The following is a 16,442-nucleotide window of genomic DNA, read 5'->3' as shown; positions in this document are numbered from 1 at the left end:
CGGAAAACTGCAAAACAAACAAGACATTTTAAAAAGTGCATTACAAAAAGAAAAAACAACAACACACATACACATATTATTCCCCTCAGTTGTATACTGATTAATTCACTGTTATTAGTTTCCCACCCATTGCGAAACAGGCTCCCCAAATTTTTAAATTAAATCTATTTGCAAACTATTAATCTGTCATCTATATATTATATTAATGAAAAAAAGTTAACAAGAAGAACAACAACAATAATAATAAGGGCAAGATTAAAGCTTGAAACCCCTCTGTTAACAAACTGCTATTTTAATCAACTCATAGAAAATTTATCATGGCATCTTATCTAATCCCAAATTGTCCCAGAAGTTAACAAAGATTCATCAAGATTAAATATACACATTTGTTTCTAAATACCATCTCTTATTAACTGTTGTCTGATTAAATATAATAAATTCAATCTCCCATAGACCTCTCCTATGGTCTATCTTCCCATAGAAGTCCAGATCAAATTGTTTTCCAGTTAAATGTGATAAATCCATTCCTCAATTGTCTTCAATCCTTCTAGGGAAAACCAATTTTTCACTTCTCCACTCAGTTAGGTTTCTCCTTTTGTAAAATAATTCAGGGAGGCATGTGCAATTAACTCAGTTATTTCTAAGTCTGTACAGTTCATATTTTCTTCCAATGAATCTGCTGCTTTCGAATCACATTCCTTTTGTGAATCTAATGTATCCACAGCTATATGCATCTGAATATTTCCCACAGCCACTATCATTTCATCAAACTTTTAAAGTTTTTTAAAAGGCTGTCAACTAGGAATTCCAAGTTTTCCAAACGTTTTTAGATATCCACCATATTTGCTTCAGCAGCCATCTTGAGGAGAAATACTTCCTTGCAGGGGTGGGATTCTACCAGTTCTGACTGGTTCTATAGAACAACTTTCTAAGCAGTTTGGAAAACCAGTTGTTAGAAGCAATCTCCTTTTGTTTTTCCCCCACCCTTATTACATTCTTGCCAGTATGCCTAGACTTCCTGTCTCCGGAGTTTCTGGAGCTTGACTTTCTTAAAGGGGAAGGGTTGTTTTAAGATTTTTACATTGCTGTTGAGAGGAAATACTTCCCTGGACAATCAGCACTTTGAAGAAATAATTGAATAACGAAGCAGAGCTGTCAGAAAGAAGCTTTTCATGACAGGGAACCAAGATGAGTGACATTCAGCAAGGCTTCTTGGCTAGCTAGAAAGAATGACATTCAAATGTGAGTTTACATACCCTTTCTGAGTTTTGGTCTAAAACTGGTTTTTGGTGAAGGTTAATTTTGTGCTTAGTGATGTTTAATCCTGTGTTTATTGATAGGAGAATTTCCCCTATTCAGCTTCAACAAGCAACAGCTACTGTTGTGATTTAATTATTTGTATTGTGTTTGATTTTTTTCCTGCCTCATGGTTTCTTTTTCTATCCGGGGTGGGTGGGCGGGGTCTTCCTTCACTGCTTTAGTACTATCTGGCACTGTCCTTTTGGGGTGTACTTCCAAGAGGCAGGATGCAAGCTTGGCACTGATTTTTTTTTACTGCCTTTCTGGGGGGCATGTGACCTTTCCTTAAATCTGTATAAATTCCTTAGGATATTTTGTGAGGTGAGTGAGACCAGCTGGCATCTTTAAGTGGTGCAAATGGATCTAAGGATTGCTTTTTCTGGGTGTGCTTTTTCTGGAGACTTAAATGACCTCTCTGCTAAAGGGTTTCACTCTATGAGTAACAGTTGACTGCTGATAGTTATCACTGCATTTTAACTATTTTAATTCCTCAAGGTGCTCTGGCACCCTGTCTGACTTGTAATTCTGGCTTGCAGGTATTTTTAATCTAATGATTGATATTTAGGGCATCTTTTTGCAAGCAAAGTAGCTTTTTGTATTTTTGTACAGGTAATCCTTGACTTATAACAGTTCATTTAGTGACCATTCAAAGTTACAATGGCACTGAAGGAAGTGACTTATGACCATTTTTCACACTTGACCATTTCAGCATCCCCACTGTCATGAGAGGCCAGGCGAGGAGAAGCGCCTCTTGACATGAGTGATGTCAAGTTGGCCACACCCACCCAGTCACATGACCACCAAGCCACACCCACCAACCAAGCCATACCCACAGAACTGGTTGTTAAAAAAATTGAATCCCACCCCTGCTTCCTTGTCACATATGACTCGTGCACATAGTGGAAATAGATTTTGTCTAGAACTGAGATCCAGAAAGCTTTTGAAATTATTATAGAATTGCAGAATTAGAAGGGTCTAATTAGGCTACAAAATTCCACCTATTGTCTACCGCAGGAATATAGAGCAAAGCATCTTCAACAGAAGATTGCCTAGCTTCAACTGAACAAAATAATTAAACACTATTGACCTCACCCCATTCCTAAGAGGTCTGTAAGGGGCATGCATAAGTGTACCATCGTGCCTACTGTCCCTGTCCTATTGTCCCCTTTTATTCGTACCTATTTCCTGTATTCTTATTCATGTTTATACTTATACCTATTATCTTGTAAGCGATTGACAAATCAGATAAATAAATAAATAAATAAAAATAAAATGAAGGGGAACCCATCCTCTCTCTGAAGAATTGGTTCCATTATCAAACCTTTCTGGTAAGACTGAACTAGAATCTGCCTTCTAAAAATTCAGCCCCATTATTTCACATAGTGCTCTGTGAAACAGCTATAAGCAAATCTTACCCAGGGGTGGATTCAAATTTCTTAACAACCGGTTCTGTGGGTGTGGCCTAATTTGTGGGTGTGGCTTGGTCATGTGACTGGGTGAGTGTGGCTAGGTGGTCATGTGACTAGCAAACCAAATATAAGTGGTCCTCGCTTAATGGCAAGTTGCTTAGCAAGTGTTCTAATTTACGACTGACCTCCCTAGAGCTACTTGACCTGTTTTTGGTGTTTTGACAGCCATGCACACGAGCACACACACACAGACTTATGATCAGTTACAACATCCCACACAGTCAATTCCTTCTGGTTTCCAGTTAAAAATGCCCATTGGGGAAAATGGACTTGTTTAACAATCAATGTTTGCTTAATGACCACAAGGTTCACTTAATGACCATGGTGTTTGCCTAACCCGGGGTCTGCAACCTTAAACACTCAGAGCCATTTTTCTATTTTCTTTTAAACAGGTATCTCTCTCTCTCTTTCTTCCTCTTCCTCATCTCTTTTTCTTTCTTCCTTTTTCTTTCTTTCTCTCTCTCTCATCTCTGTCTCTTGTCTCTCTCTCTTTCCCTCCCTCCCTGCCTCTCTCCCTCCCTGTCTTCTCTCTCTCTCCTTCTCTCTCTTTCCCTCCCTCCTTCTCTTTCTTCCTATCTGTACGTGGCTATTATCTCTCTCTTTTCCTCCCTCTCTGTGTCTCTTGTCTCTCTCCCCCCCCCTCTTTCTCTCTGTGTGTGTCTTGTCTCTCTCTTCTCCCCTCTTTCTCTTTGTCTCTTGTCTCTCTCCTTCCCTCCCCGCCCCCTGTCTCTCTTGGTCTCTCTCTCTTTCCCTCCCTCCCTCTGTCTCTCTCTCTCTGTCCGTGGGAGGGGGGGATATAAGTCACTTTTTTTCAGTGCTGTTGTAACTTTAAATGGAGGGAAAACAAATAGTTGTAAGTCAAAGACTATCTGTATCTGCTGCTTTAACCTTCCAATTAACATCTAACTAAATTTCAGCTGCATCTCTGCACCAGGTGCATAGGATAATTTCCTTATTCCCAAGATGCAGGAAAATAACCCAGGCTCACAAGAAGTTGTACTGCTGTTTTTCAAGCTTAGCAACTTTAAGACATGTGGTCTTGAATTCCCAGAATTCCCCAGGCAGCATGAGACCTGATCATTTGATTATTCCCAAGTCAGTAACTGAAAGAATTACCAACTTTAAAGATACTGAGCATTGTATCTCTGTATGAATTAATAAGATTCCATACTTACCACGCTCCTGTCTCTGCTTGGACAGAACCATCAAGGCACTTCTACTGGATTGCGCCTTGAACCAAGGCTCTGATTTAATGTTTCTTCCTCCTCCTCCTCACTAAATGCATGGATTGACCCAGTGGTGGGATACAAATTTTTTTACTACCAGTTCTGTGGCTGTGGCTTGGTGGGCGTGGCAGGGAAAGGATACTGAAAAATCTCCAGTCAGAAGTGATATTTGCCGGTTCTCTGAACTACTCAAAATTTCCGCTACCGGTTCTCCAGAACTGATCAGAACCTGCTGAATACCACCTCTTGATTGACCTCAAATGGATGTTACCTATTTTCTACTGGTGGATTAATATATAAAATGTAATTTAAACATTTTAAACTTAAATTTAAACATTTCATCACAAGGACATAGTGTTAGGTCCCCCCCCCCCCCTACTCCCCCCCCCAACCCCCCCCCCACAAAAAAAAAATAAAAAAAAAAAAAAAAAAAAAAAAAAAAAAAATAAAAAAATAAAAAAAAAAAAAAAAAAAAAAAAAAAAAAAAAAAAAAAACACAGCTTTAAAGATATTAAAGTCGCTCCCCCAAGGGAGACTTGCTCCAGGCTACTTTAAAATGCTTTCAAGCCCGATTCAGCTCCAACAATGCTTCCTGGAACTTCTCCTTGTAGCACTGAGCTCCTTGGTTTTTATTTTGAAATCCAGCATTCTTGGGTTTGAGCACTGGATTTTAAAAGGCACACAGCTACTCAGTGCTACAAGAAGTGCCGGGAAGCCAATGAATCAGTCAATTAAATAATACTTTTAAACTACTTTCTCTCCCAGCAATCTGGGCTAAAGTAGAATTAAACAATATCTGTTCCTTTGTTTTCTGAATGGATTTTATAGGAAGGAGGCTTAAATTCACACGTACACACACCAGTCACTTCCCACTCGATCTACCTCATTTAGGAAGCACTGAGGATGTCGTCAGCAACAGCAAAACTCAATATCTTCCAAATGGGATGGGGTGGGGGGAGGAGAGAAAGGGATTCTTGCTACAGGCTTAAAGCCCGGAACCGCCAGCAAAGTATCTTCAGCCTCATCAGAGGCAAGTGGCTGGGAGGGAAAGGCCAGCCAAGGGCATGATTTACCGGTTATCCAAACTGAGCCGAATCATAACATCCGGTTCTATAGAACCGGAGGGAACCAGTAGAATCCCACCCCTGGTCTTACCTGAATATTCTGGTATAATAAGGAAAATAACTAATGAAATGTCATCACTAGCACTTGAAATGTATTTCTCATTGCATGAGAAAATTTTACTAGATTAATACATTTGTCCACAATTTATATAACCAAGTGTCATCACTATCATTTGATTAATTAAATTCCTCATTGCGTAAAAATATTTTATTAGGTTAATACATTTGTCTATTGGTATGGTACAGAGAAAATAATTGAGAATTATTTTATATATTGTTGGTTAATTATTTAGAATGAAATACCTTATAAAAATAATCTGCATGAAGCTCAATCCTGTTAGCCCACAGAGACCCAATGAGAGGGGGGGCCAAAGTTGTCTCAGGAGGAAGAGAATCAGCAAAGCAAGCAGCAAGATGAACAAAAGTGTCCCTATAGTCATCATTGTCCGGCTGACCCTTTTTCTTTGATGCTTACTAGTGAATCTGAGATGGTTGTACCCTTTTGTCCTCTGCTTTTTACTTTCCTTCCTCTTATATCCTCCATTCAGCCCCCATTATTCCTCATAGTTCTCTATGAAACAGCTATAAGCAAGTCTTACCTGAATATTCTGGTATGATGTGGAAAATAACTAATCAAGTGCCAGCACTAGCATTTCAAGAAATGTATTCCCTCAATGTGTGAAAATATTTTACTAGATTAATACATTTGTCCATGATTTTGGTATAAAGAAAACAAGTGAGAATTATCTTGCGTATAACTGGTTAGAATTAAATACCTTACGGAAGATATCTTCATGGAACCAAAACCCAACTGCCCAGAGAGACCCAATGAGAGGTAGAGCCAAAGGACCAGGAGGCAAATGTCTTCGGGACCAGAGTTGTTTCAGGAAGAAGAGAATCAGCAGAGCAAACAGCAAAAAACACAAAATTATCCCCGTCACCATCATTTTCCTGCTGTTTTTTTCTTTCTTTCTTTGATGCTCACTGGTGGATCTGAAGATGCTTTTGTCTGATGCTTTTTTTACTTCCTCTTTTATATACTCCATTGATGGAAAACAAATAGCAATGTGTCTTTTGATGCTGTCTCATTAGTGATGGAACGTTGTCATCAAGATATTATCACATTAATTCAGGTTAATGCGGTTATCTCTGGCCATATGCCACACAAATAACAGACGTCAACAGCTGTGTAATCCATTTTGTCCCAAACTTTATATTTTAAAATCATAGTCCATGAAATCTATCTAAATACAAAAAAGAATCTTGTTGGACCAGAGAAAGACTATCTAGTCCAGGATTATGTCTCATTCATATCCTTGCAAGCCCTGCATCAGGATTTTAGCATGAAGAACTCACTCAGTTTTGCTTACAAATAAAGGAATGTCTTCATGAAGGCTTCATACTGTTGAGCACCGTCTCTGGTGCTGTGTAGCCTTTTGCAACTAAAATAAGTGTAATCTTCATGGTTATAAGCAGAGCTGTTGTAATAGATTCTGCAGCAACTATTATTGATTGAAAGTTGTCCTAAATCCAAGCATCAAATTATAGGTAGAGAGCTATAGATGTTTAGAAATACCTATCTAAACATGATGTCACCAATCAGTTGCCTAACCCATGACCACATCTGAAAATGATTCATGGTAAAGTTTTAGCAGGGACAATTAGCCAACTCTGAAGTATCATTAAACCCAGTGATCCCCAACCTTTTTTAAAAGAGATCAGGTGGCTTGAATAGGATCTAATTATCCTTTATGATATTATGTTTTTTTCTTATGGCCCAATACTTTTATTATACTTATTATTCCTGACAATTAAATTACTGATTGCTATGATGTATGTCATTCTGAGCACAGCCTGAAAGCTTGATCTTTTTTTAAAAAAAAATTGAAGCTCACATCTGTCCTTGTTCCTGAGCTCCATATGGTTTTTTTTTCCTCCTTAGGTAAACAGCAGAACTCTAAGAAGGACTCATGTTTCACTTGGTTCCTAGAATCATTCCACAATTTCCCTTCATGGGACCTTTAATTGGTAATTGGCCCATGTCACAAGGATAAGAATTCTCCAGTTCTCTCCTTGAATTCCCTTCTCAGTTGTAATTAATTTGCTTGTTCACTAAATCTATAAATTGTCCCGTTCACCAAAGGGACTGTAGATGTTATGCAATGAGTGACTTTCCCTGACTGATTTTGCCCCTACCCCAGTCCTTGCCATTGATTTAAAAACAAAAAGAAATAAATCCCTTCCTGTCCTATTTACAGTAAGTGAACCTTGATCATAATACCTTGTTGAAAATACCTTAATATCACAATACCTTGTTAAAAATATACTAGCAGTGATATGATGAAGCATCAAAAGATGGTTTGCTTTTACTTTCCCATCAGTGGAGTACAGCAATCAGGAGGAAGAGCTAAAGCATCATATAAAGGAAACAACAACAACGATAAGAGCAATAAGAGAAAGAGCATTCCCAATCAGGGTCTAGGATAACTCACCATGGCCAACTCACCCCATCCAACTTGCCATGACCAACTTGCTGTGGCCAACTTACTACAGCCAACTCTCCTTGGGCCAACTCACCATAGAACAAGAGTTATACTAATATAAAAGAAATGATGGAATATTATCATCATCATTAAAAAACGATGTAAAAGGAGGGACAAAATGAAATATGCTCACATCAGTTTTAAATAGAGAGTTGTCACACAGTGAGTTGGACCAATTCTACCTCAAACACTATGTGATGAGAGGAAAATTTGGAATGCCTGAATCCTTCAAACTAGGTTGCTCCACATACAGTAGAACCTCTGGTCACAAATGCTTCCATTCACGACCAAATCAGGTGACAACCAAAATTGTTTACCTCTGGTCGCAAATGGGTGCTCAGGTGGCATCCAAACACAGCCACAGGGATTTGTCCTTCTGCACCATGCCATTTTTTTTTACGCATATACACTTCTGGTGACAACCAAATCGGGTGATGACCGAATTCATAGAATAGATTATGATCACCACCTGAGTTCCTACTGTATATCTCTTAACAGAGTTAACATGGGTCATTAGAATACCAAAAAGAGAGATTGTTTTATCCTTAAATCAACATCCTGACTGTCTGAACAATTCAGTGGAACACCTGCCTCCAGAAGTTGTGAATGCTCCAATACTGGAAATTTTGAAAAAGAGATTAGGCAACCATTTGTCTGAAATAGTATAGGGTTTCCTGCCTAAGCAGGTGGTTAGAGTAGGAGACCTCCAAAGTCCCTTTCAATGCTGTTATTCTAATTCTAATCCCAGTTTATGTTTGAGGAACTATAGCCTCCCAGATGTTGATGGATTATAAATTCCAGGAGTCTGTACCCTTTATTATATTACCTGGGGCTTCATGGCACACTAGTTCAGAAATATATCCAGAAATATGAAACAGCTTGCCTTTCGATATTGTTGGTGCTTCATCACTGGAGGGTTTTAAGAAGAGACTGGGCAGTCACTTGTCTGAAATAGTATACAGTCTCCTGCTTGAGCAGGGGATTGGACTAGAAGACCTCCAAGGTGCCTTCCAGCTAATTCTGATTGATTGAATATAAGGAATCAAGTATAAACTGTAAGTATTGCTGCTGTACTGCTTTCCTCATTGCCTAGGCCTTTGACCTCATTGCCCTGATGTCGGCAATTTTATCCACATTTCTTATATTCAAAAATATAAATCTCTAGGCCATCAGAGTAGAGTCTGAGTGACTCAAAAATTCATGACTACCAAGACAAAACCAAAAAGTTATCATGATGCTGACTCACACTGAATGCAGCACACACTTGGTCTGGTCTTTTTCTTAGCTAACATGTGATCTGAAGATCATGGTGAGATCACTTCCCATATACCAGGCAGCTTACTATTTAGATCACATCATTCAGATGCAACTAGTTTCCAGGAGACACTTGGGGAAAGGTCCCAGAAGCCTGACAGGCCCTTCTGTTGGGAATCTACTCCAGAATATAGGGATAACAAAGAGACTAGGCAGGATTAACCCCAAGAGTCCCCTTTCTTTGCATTGATTCAGAGGAAGATTTTGAATAATCAAAGAATTATGAGAGACGAATTGCCAGAAAATACAAGTGGGGCAATACTGGGGGGGGAGTGTCCTTTGGGGGATGTTGTAAAGACAATGATCAGACTGTAACCAGACTCTAGATGAAGCATTCGGATCCAGTCTACATTCAGGCCTAAGTATGGGATTTAAAAAGGCATTGTTTGCTATTGTGGATGTTCTGCCCTAGGATGTGGATGGATAGTAGCTCCTTTCTTCTTCTCTTAATTCTGTCAGCAGCATTTCATCACTTCAAGCATGGTATCATTTTGGATTATCTCTGAAGTTTGTTCTGGTTGGAGAATGTGAAGTCCATAAGAGAAATATATTAAACATGAAAATAGATACTAAAACCAAATGGAAAGTAATGTGTTTTATTGGCAAGGTTAATAACAAGATTAACATCTATGGAGATTCCCAATCATCCAGATCATGGCTATGCCAGAGATGCTTTATTCCAAAAGGCAACTGAACTTAACTGTTTTTTTTAATTTGAAAGTGTTCTGTACGAGCCATTTGCATACTTGTAAATACCGCGCCCTGATTGGTCAGAGCGCACGGCAACCTGATTGGCCGAGCAAGCCGCACTGATTGGCCCGCCGCGAATCCCCGCGATTGGTGGAAACTAATCGCGGGAAATTCAAAGCGGTGCCATTGGCCGCCGCCAATCTTCCTAAGCCCGAGCCGATCTCGGGACCTAATAAAGAGCTGAAACTGGTCACTGACTCCCAAGTCTCCTTTCCAACGACGGATATAACACTGGCGACGAGGATGGGATCCCAGAACTGATACCCACCGAGCACGTGGTCCCGAGGGAATGAGATCGACGAGATGGCCAGCCTCGCACTGCCCGCACCCTTTAACCAAGCTACTGAGGACTGGGAATCGTACATTGATCGGTTCCTGATGTTCCTAGAGAGTAGCAACCTCAAGGACGCAAACGGGCAGAAAAAAAGGGCTGTTTTCCTGACACACTGCGGGCCCGCAGTGTTTAAGATGGCGAAAGCCCTTGCGAAACCCGAGGACGTGAAGGCGATGGACTGGACCGACCTCGAACCGTTGCTCCGAGGCCACTATGCTCCCGCCGTGCCCACCCTCATCAGACGGCACGATTTCTACCGGCCGGACCAGAGGCCGGGTGAGAGCATCAGTGATTTTATGGCAGATCTGTGAAATCTAGGAGGCATGTGCGGCTTCACGGATATGGATGAGGCGCTACAAGACCGCGTCGTCCTCGGGCTCAGGGACCCAGTCCTACAAAGCAGGCTGATGGCCAAGGGCGACATCTCCCTCGCCGATGCCCTTGCCGAGGCCACAGCAGCCGAAGCAGCCCGGAAATCAGCGGCCCGAATGCGGAGGCCTGATACCGGGGATTGAGCCACAACCTCCGAGGCGGCCACGACGACTGAGACGCACACAGAAGCGAGCCACCGAGCAACCACCACCACCCACCATGGCGACCTCGACTTCGCCTCCGACACCACGGACGACGAGGAGGACATCCATCGACTCCAAACAGGACGGGACCAGCGCGATCGGCAAAGTCGTAAGTCGGGACCCCAATGTGCTGGGTGCGGAGGCGACCACCCTCGATCAGAGTGCCGGTTTTTCGACGCGATCTGCCGGCACTGCGACAAGAGAGGCCACATCGCCCGAGTCTGCTGACTCAAGAAAGCCTACAGCCCCCGTCGACGAGACAACAGCGACCAGAGATGAGACGGCACCCCCAGGCCCAGGGACCGCCAAGCCGAGAGCCGCTGGAACCGGGACGGACGGGGCCGACGGAACGGCGAGATCCGGCAGAGAGAGGAAACCCACCAGACGGTCGTCATCGGCCATTCATCGATCTCAGACGCCCGGAAGGTATACGTGGAAGTGGGCATCGAGGGCAAGCCATGCAAAATGGAGGTGGACTCCGGGTCCTACCTCTCCATGGTCGCATGGCGGGAAATCAAGCGCCTGGTGCCCAAAATCCACAAGAGGGGGTTGGAAAGCCAGAAGTTAATCCTTAAGGACTACCAAGGAAACCGCATCCCGGTAGTCAGAACAGGACACTTTGAAATCACTTTCAAAGGGCGCACAGCAAGACTTCCCCTGACTGTCGTAGACCGAGACCGACCCAGCCTATTGGGACTACAGTGGTTCGCGCCGCTTGGGATCGAAGTAACGGGCATCGACCACATCGCAGAGGCAGATTGGGAGGAGCAACTCGCAAGGGACTTCCAGGAAGTGTTCGACGGCACCTTAGGCAAGTACCGAGGGCCCCTATCTCCTTCAGCCTAGACCCCAGCATTCCCCCAAGACGCCTAAAACCACGGCGGGTACCTTTCGCACTCCGCCCCAAGATAGATGAGCAGATAGACAAGCTCATCAAACAAGGGGTCTTAGAGCCAACCGATCACGCCCGGTGGGAGACCCCCATAGTCACCCCAGTCAAGCCCAATGGGTCGGTGAGAATTTGTGGGGACTATAAGGCCACCCTAAACTGCGCCTTACAACAAAGTGCCTACCCCGTCCCAGTAGTGCAGCACCTCCTACACTCACTGGGGGGAGGCAAGGTTTTCGCGAAACTCGACCTGGCACAAGCCTACCAACAATTGCCGGTCGACGCAGAAACCGCCGAGGCGCAAACCATAGTAACCCACCGGGGGGCTTTTCGCTGCAAGAGGCTCCAGTTCGGAGTCAGTGTAGCGCCAGGAATTTTCCAGAGCCTCATGGAGAGACTCCTGCAAGGAATCAAGGGGGTGGTGCCCTACTTCGACGACGTGTTGGTGTCAGCAGCCAACCAAAAAGAACTGGAGGGTCGCCTGAGGGAGGTGCTACAAAAATTCAAAAACGCGGGGCTAAAAGTCAAAAAAGAAAAATGCCAGCTGTACACTGAGAGGGTCGAGTTCCTGGGGTATCTCCTAGACCGGCACGGAATTCACCCAACCGAAAAAAAAATCAGAGCCATCAAAGAAGCCCCCAGGCCAAAGAATAAAATGGAACTGCAGGCATTTCTGGGACTGATCAATTTCTATAATGTTTTCCTACCCCAAAAGGCGACCGCGGCGGAACCGTTGCATAGGCTGCTGGATAAAACAGCCACCTGGACCTGGGGGGAACGCGAGGAAGCTGCTTTCAACAGAACCAAGGACCTGCTCACATCGGATGCCGTCCTCATCCAATACAACAAGACCCTACCATTAGCAGTCACATGCGACGCATCACCCTTCGGCGTCGGAGCGGTCCTCAGCCACACTCTCCCCGACGGAAAAGAAGCACCCATCGCTTTCTTTTCAAGAACCCTCTCAAAACCAGAAAGAAATTACAGCCAGCTCGACAAAGAGGCTCTGGCAATCGTCGCCGCCATCAAGAGGTTCCACGAGTACCTCTATGGCAGGACCTTTACTGTCATCACCGACCACAAGCCGCTGCTGGGAATCCTGGCAGGGAACAAGGCCACCCCGAACATTCTATCTCCAAGAATGACAAGGTGGTCCGAATTCCTTGCTGCCTACAGCTACCGGCTAACCCACCGACCCGGTAACACAATTAGCCACGCAGACGCCCTGAGCCGCACGCCGTTACCCGACCTGGACGCCAACCCAGCACCTACAACATCCACCCTTAGCATAGAGACTCTACCCAATCTGCCTGTAACCGCATCAGACATTGCCCGCGAAACCGATAAAGACAAACGTCTGGCGCGGATTTTACATTGGGTAGAGAAAGGGTGGCCGGAAAAAGACGACGAAAAATTCAAGACATTTCGGAACCGACAAACAGAACTGTCTTTACAAAAGGGTTGTTTACTATGGGGGGATAGGGTGGTCATCCCTGAAAAACTACAAGAAAGGGTTTTGTAACTGTTGCATGAAGGGCACCCGGGCATCGTTAGGACCAAAGCCCTGGCCAGGAGTTACGCCTGGTGGCCAGGGATGGACAAGCAAATCGAGGCTTGGGTGGCAGCATGCAAACAATGCCAAGAATCCAGGCCAAGCCCCCCCTCCGCCCCAATCCTGGAATGGGAAACCCCCAGGGGACCATGGTCCAGGATTCATATAGACTTCGCCGGGCCGACAAAGGGATACACTTTTCTCATTACGGTAGATGCTTACTCCAACTGGCTGGAGGTAAGCAACATGAGAACCACCACCACGGAGGCCGTCACCAAAGAACTCAACAAACTATTCATAACCCACGGCCTCCCAGATGTCACCGTATCAGATAACGGGCCCCAATTTACCTCGCTAGAATTCAAAAAATTCCTAGCGGAACGGGGAATACGGCATGCGTTGACCGCGCCGGCACATCCGGCGGCGAATGGAAGGGCGGAACGGATGGTTCAATTTACAAAAAAAAACCAATCCAAAAAATAGAAACCGGGGAAATACAGGACAAAATTAATAAAATGCTATTCATACAACATATAACCCCAAGCACGACAACCAACAAAAGCCCGGCAGAACTGCTAATGGGAAGGAAACTAAGGTCCCCTCTCGACAGACTGCACCCCACATACAACCCAGAAAAAAACCCCGACTCATCCAGCAGACACCGAACTTTCACACCGGGGGACGCAGTATACGCAAAAAACCTCACGGGAGACCCACTCTGGGTACCAGCAACCATAACCCAGGTGACAGGTCCCCGTTCGTACTGGCTACAGACAACCGACGGTCGGGCATGGAAAAGACACATCGATCAATTAAGATCAAGAATAGACACGGGAAATACAACCGACACGCAAAAAGAAAACACAGGGGGAAGGGGAAATCCCAACACCAGCCAAGAGGGGAGGGGGGAAAACCCCAGACCCCAAAACAGCCAATCCCAAGAAAACCAAGAATACTCACCAAACATGACGGGAACAGACGAACAGCTCGAGGCCTCACCGGGAAGAAGCAGCCAAGCCAGCTCAACCAGCCCAGAAAGACCAGGCGGGAACGGCAACACCAGCAGCTCGACCAGCCCGGGTAGACCGGGAGGGAGCTGCGACGAAAGGCCCAGCTCACCCTTCCAGGCGGTTCCATCAACGAGGCAGAGAGCAACACAGAACCTGACCGAACCGGCCAAAGGCCAGGCATCGACTAACCTGTGCAGGTCAAGTAGGGAAGTACGGAGCCCCGCCTACTTACGGGACTACGTTATGTAGGACCATACGAAGAGGGGAGGGGTGTTCTGTATGAGCCATTTGCATACTTGTAAATACCGTGCCCTGATTGGTCAGAGCACACGGCAACCTGATTGGCCGAGCAAGCCGCACTGATTGGCCCGCCGCGAATCCCCGCGATTGGTGGAAACTAATCGCGGGAAATTCAAAGCGGTGCCATTGGCCGCGGCAGCCGCGGCCAGGGAAATATAAGCCGCCGCCGATCTTCCTAAGCCCGAGCCGATCTCGGGACCTAATAAAGAGCTGAAACTGGTCATTGACTCCCGAGTCTCCTTTCCGACGACGGATATAACAGAAAGTATTTCACTTCTCATCCAAGAAGCTTCTTTAGTTCTAATTGACCAGAGGGGAATGACTGCCAGCAGCTGCTCACATTCCCCACAATTCTCCCATCTCTTCTCTTCGTGGCAGGCAGCCTTGCATTGTATAGGTGCTCATGCCCACCGTTTTGATTTTTTTCTATTTTTTTCATGCTGAAATTTGCTCTTCTATATGTAATTTAGGCCAAAAACAAGTAATAAATCTGAAAGGTAGATTTCCGCACTGAAACTGTTAAATGTTTCAGATTTGTACCAGTTTCCAATTTTTAATTCCTCGGTGAATATTTTACTGAGGATTCAAAGAAGGTTCTCGGTTTGTTTATTTAGCACATGGAGACTCTCTCTAAATATATTCTTTGCTTTCCTGTAATCCTGGTGATTTCATACACCTGCTTATAGAGTCAAGAATCTGCATGAGAAAATTCTTATGAAGAGTAGATTTCAAATAATTTCTGTGCTTTTAGAACCTGGATGTTGAGATGATTGGTCAGGAGGTGATGGGTTTCAAAGACCAGTCATTGTGCAGAGTGCCAAGTTGTCTGACTGCCTGGGCAGCGTTTATTCTTTTATACCATTTTTACAAGCAAGGAAGAGTAACATAGATACAGCATTTGGATTGGAGAATAGATGCCACATGGGTGAAACCTCCCAACCTATCCTTAAGAATAGTGGTGATATTAGTAAAATGAGATCATTAGTAAAATGAGATCATCTATGCAAATAACAAAGAGGCCTATATAGATTAAATGCTGCAGTTTGCTGCTAGCGCCATCTACAGGACCTCAATAGCTACTACAAGAAGGGGCAATGCCCACATCAGAGTAGCCAAGGTTGTGTCTGTTCCAGCAGAAAAAAAGTCTAAAATACATTGATCCAGGTTCTCTTCATTGTAGATAAAATTGCAATCATTCCCATATTGATGTTTAAAATAGAAAATTACAATGAATTCTGTCCAGCTTTTCTGTCATTATTTTTGCTTCTGTATCTCAAGTCTAAAGAATAAATACATTCCTGGTGGCTATATGTTCCTATGAAGCCACCAGGAAGAGTAAAAATGAAAGTGGTAGGGACTTCTGGTGATGTTGTGGCATGGCGAGGTAGGAGAACCTTGATCCACTGTTACATCGGGGGTTTTGCTCGTGGGCAACCGTTCAAGGCGAAGTTAGATCCTGGTGGGATCACTTAAGTGAGGAAGAACTCTTGGTGCCGAAGCGGGAATTGCAATCCTGGAGGTAAAAAAGGGAGCCCGAAGCACAGGGCAAAAGAAGTCAGCCAGTTAGGTTGGCCCGAAGACATGATAGAACAACTTTGAGAAGGAAGCGGAGAGACGAGATCGAATTTGGAGTCCGGGAAAGAGTCCGAAAGGAAATCGATGTTGGATAAATTTAAAAGGTTCATGTGGTACATGTGTGAAACGCTGGAGCAGAAGGGGGAAAGTGGAAAGTGGCAGCAAGACTGAGCTGTTTACCCATAGCTCCGGATAAAGTGGAAAATTGCTTTTAAAAAGGAAAGTGGAAAGGAAAGAAGAGTGACTATTGATGAGGAAAGTTTTGTATTTCCAGCCACATGAACATACCGCGGAGAGTATTCTATAGCGGAGAAGAACTGTGAAACTTTGAAATCTTTGAAAGTGATTAGAGGAGTGACAGTGCAATTCGTGGAGGCAGACATTCTGACAGGGAGAGCGGAGTAAAGTGGCAGAGGTACCAGACTGAACTGAGAACTGAGAATTGAGACTTGAAGTTATTACTGGATATAACTGGATTACTA

At 44.1% G+C, this 16,442-nt stretch overlaps 2 protein-coding genes across 3 annotated transcripts in view; one reads left to right on the top strand and one right to left on the bottom strand.

Annotated features, from left to right (window-relative positions):
* LOC113428183 (cytochrome P450 2J2-like) overlaps positions 1–6,069 on the bottom strand; it is a 30,527-nt gene extending 24,458 nt beyond the window's left edge. The window contains exon 1 of one of the 2 annotated variants that reach the window (XM_087965509.1): positions 5,895–6,069. In XM_087965509.1, coding sequence (XP_087821635.1) covers positions 5,895–6,065 — 171 coding nt within the window. In that variant the 5' untranslated portion in view covers positions 6,066–6,069. Of the gene's footprint in view, positions 1–3,943; positions 3,999–5,894 lie in introns of those variants that run through there. The other variant, XM_087965510.1, reaches the window with a different exon arrangement.
* Positions 1–16,442, top strand: part of LOC113428171 (cytochrome P450 2J5-like) — a 135,238-nt gene that overhangs the window by 48,322 nt on the left and 70,474 nt on the right. The gene's annotated exons all lie outside the window — the stretch shown is intronic.

Source organism: Notechis scutatus, chromosome 4 (genome assembly GCF_049901735.1).
Source record: "Notechis scutatus isolate UNSWTSFEM ecotype Mainland chromosome 4, rNotScu1.2, whole genome shotgun sequence".
NCBI lineage: Eukaryota > Metazoa > Chordata > Lepidosauria > Squamata > Elapidae > Notechis > Notechis scutatus.
The sequence above is the reverse complement of the archived record's forward strand: the minus strand, read 5'-3'. Positions and strand labels throughout refer to the sequence as shown.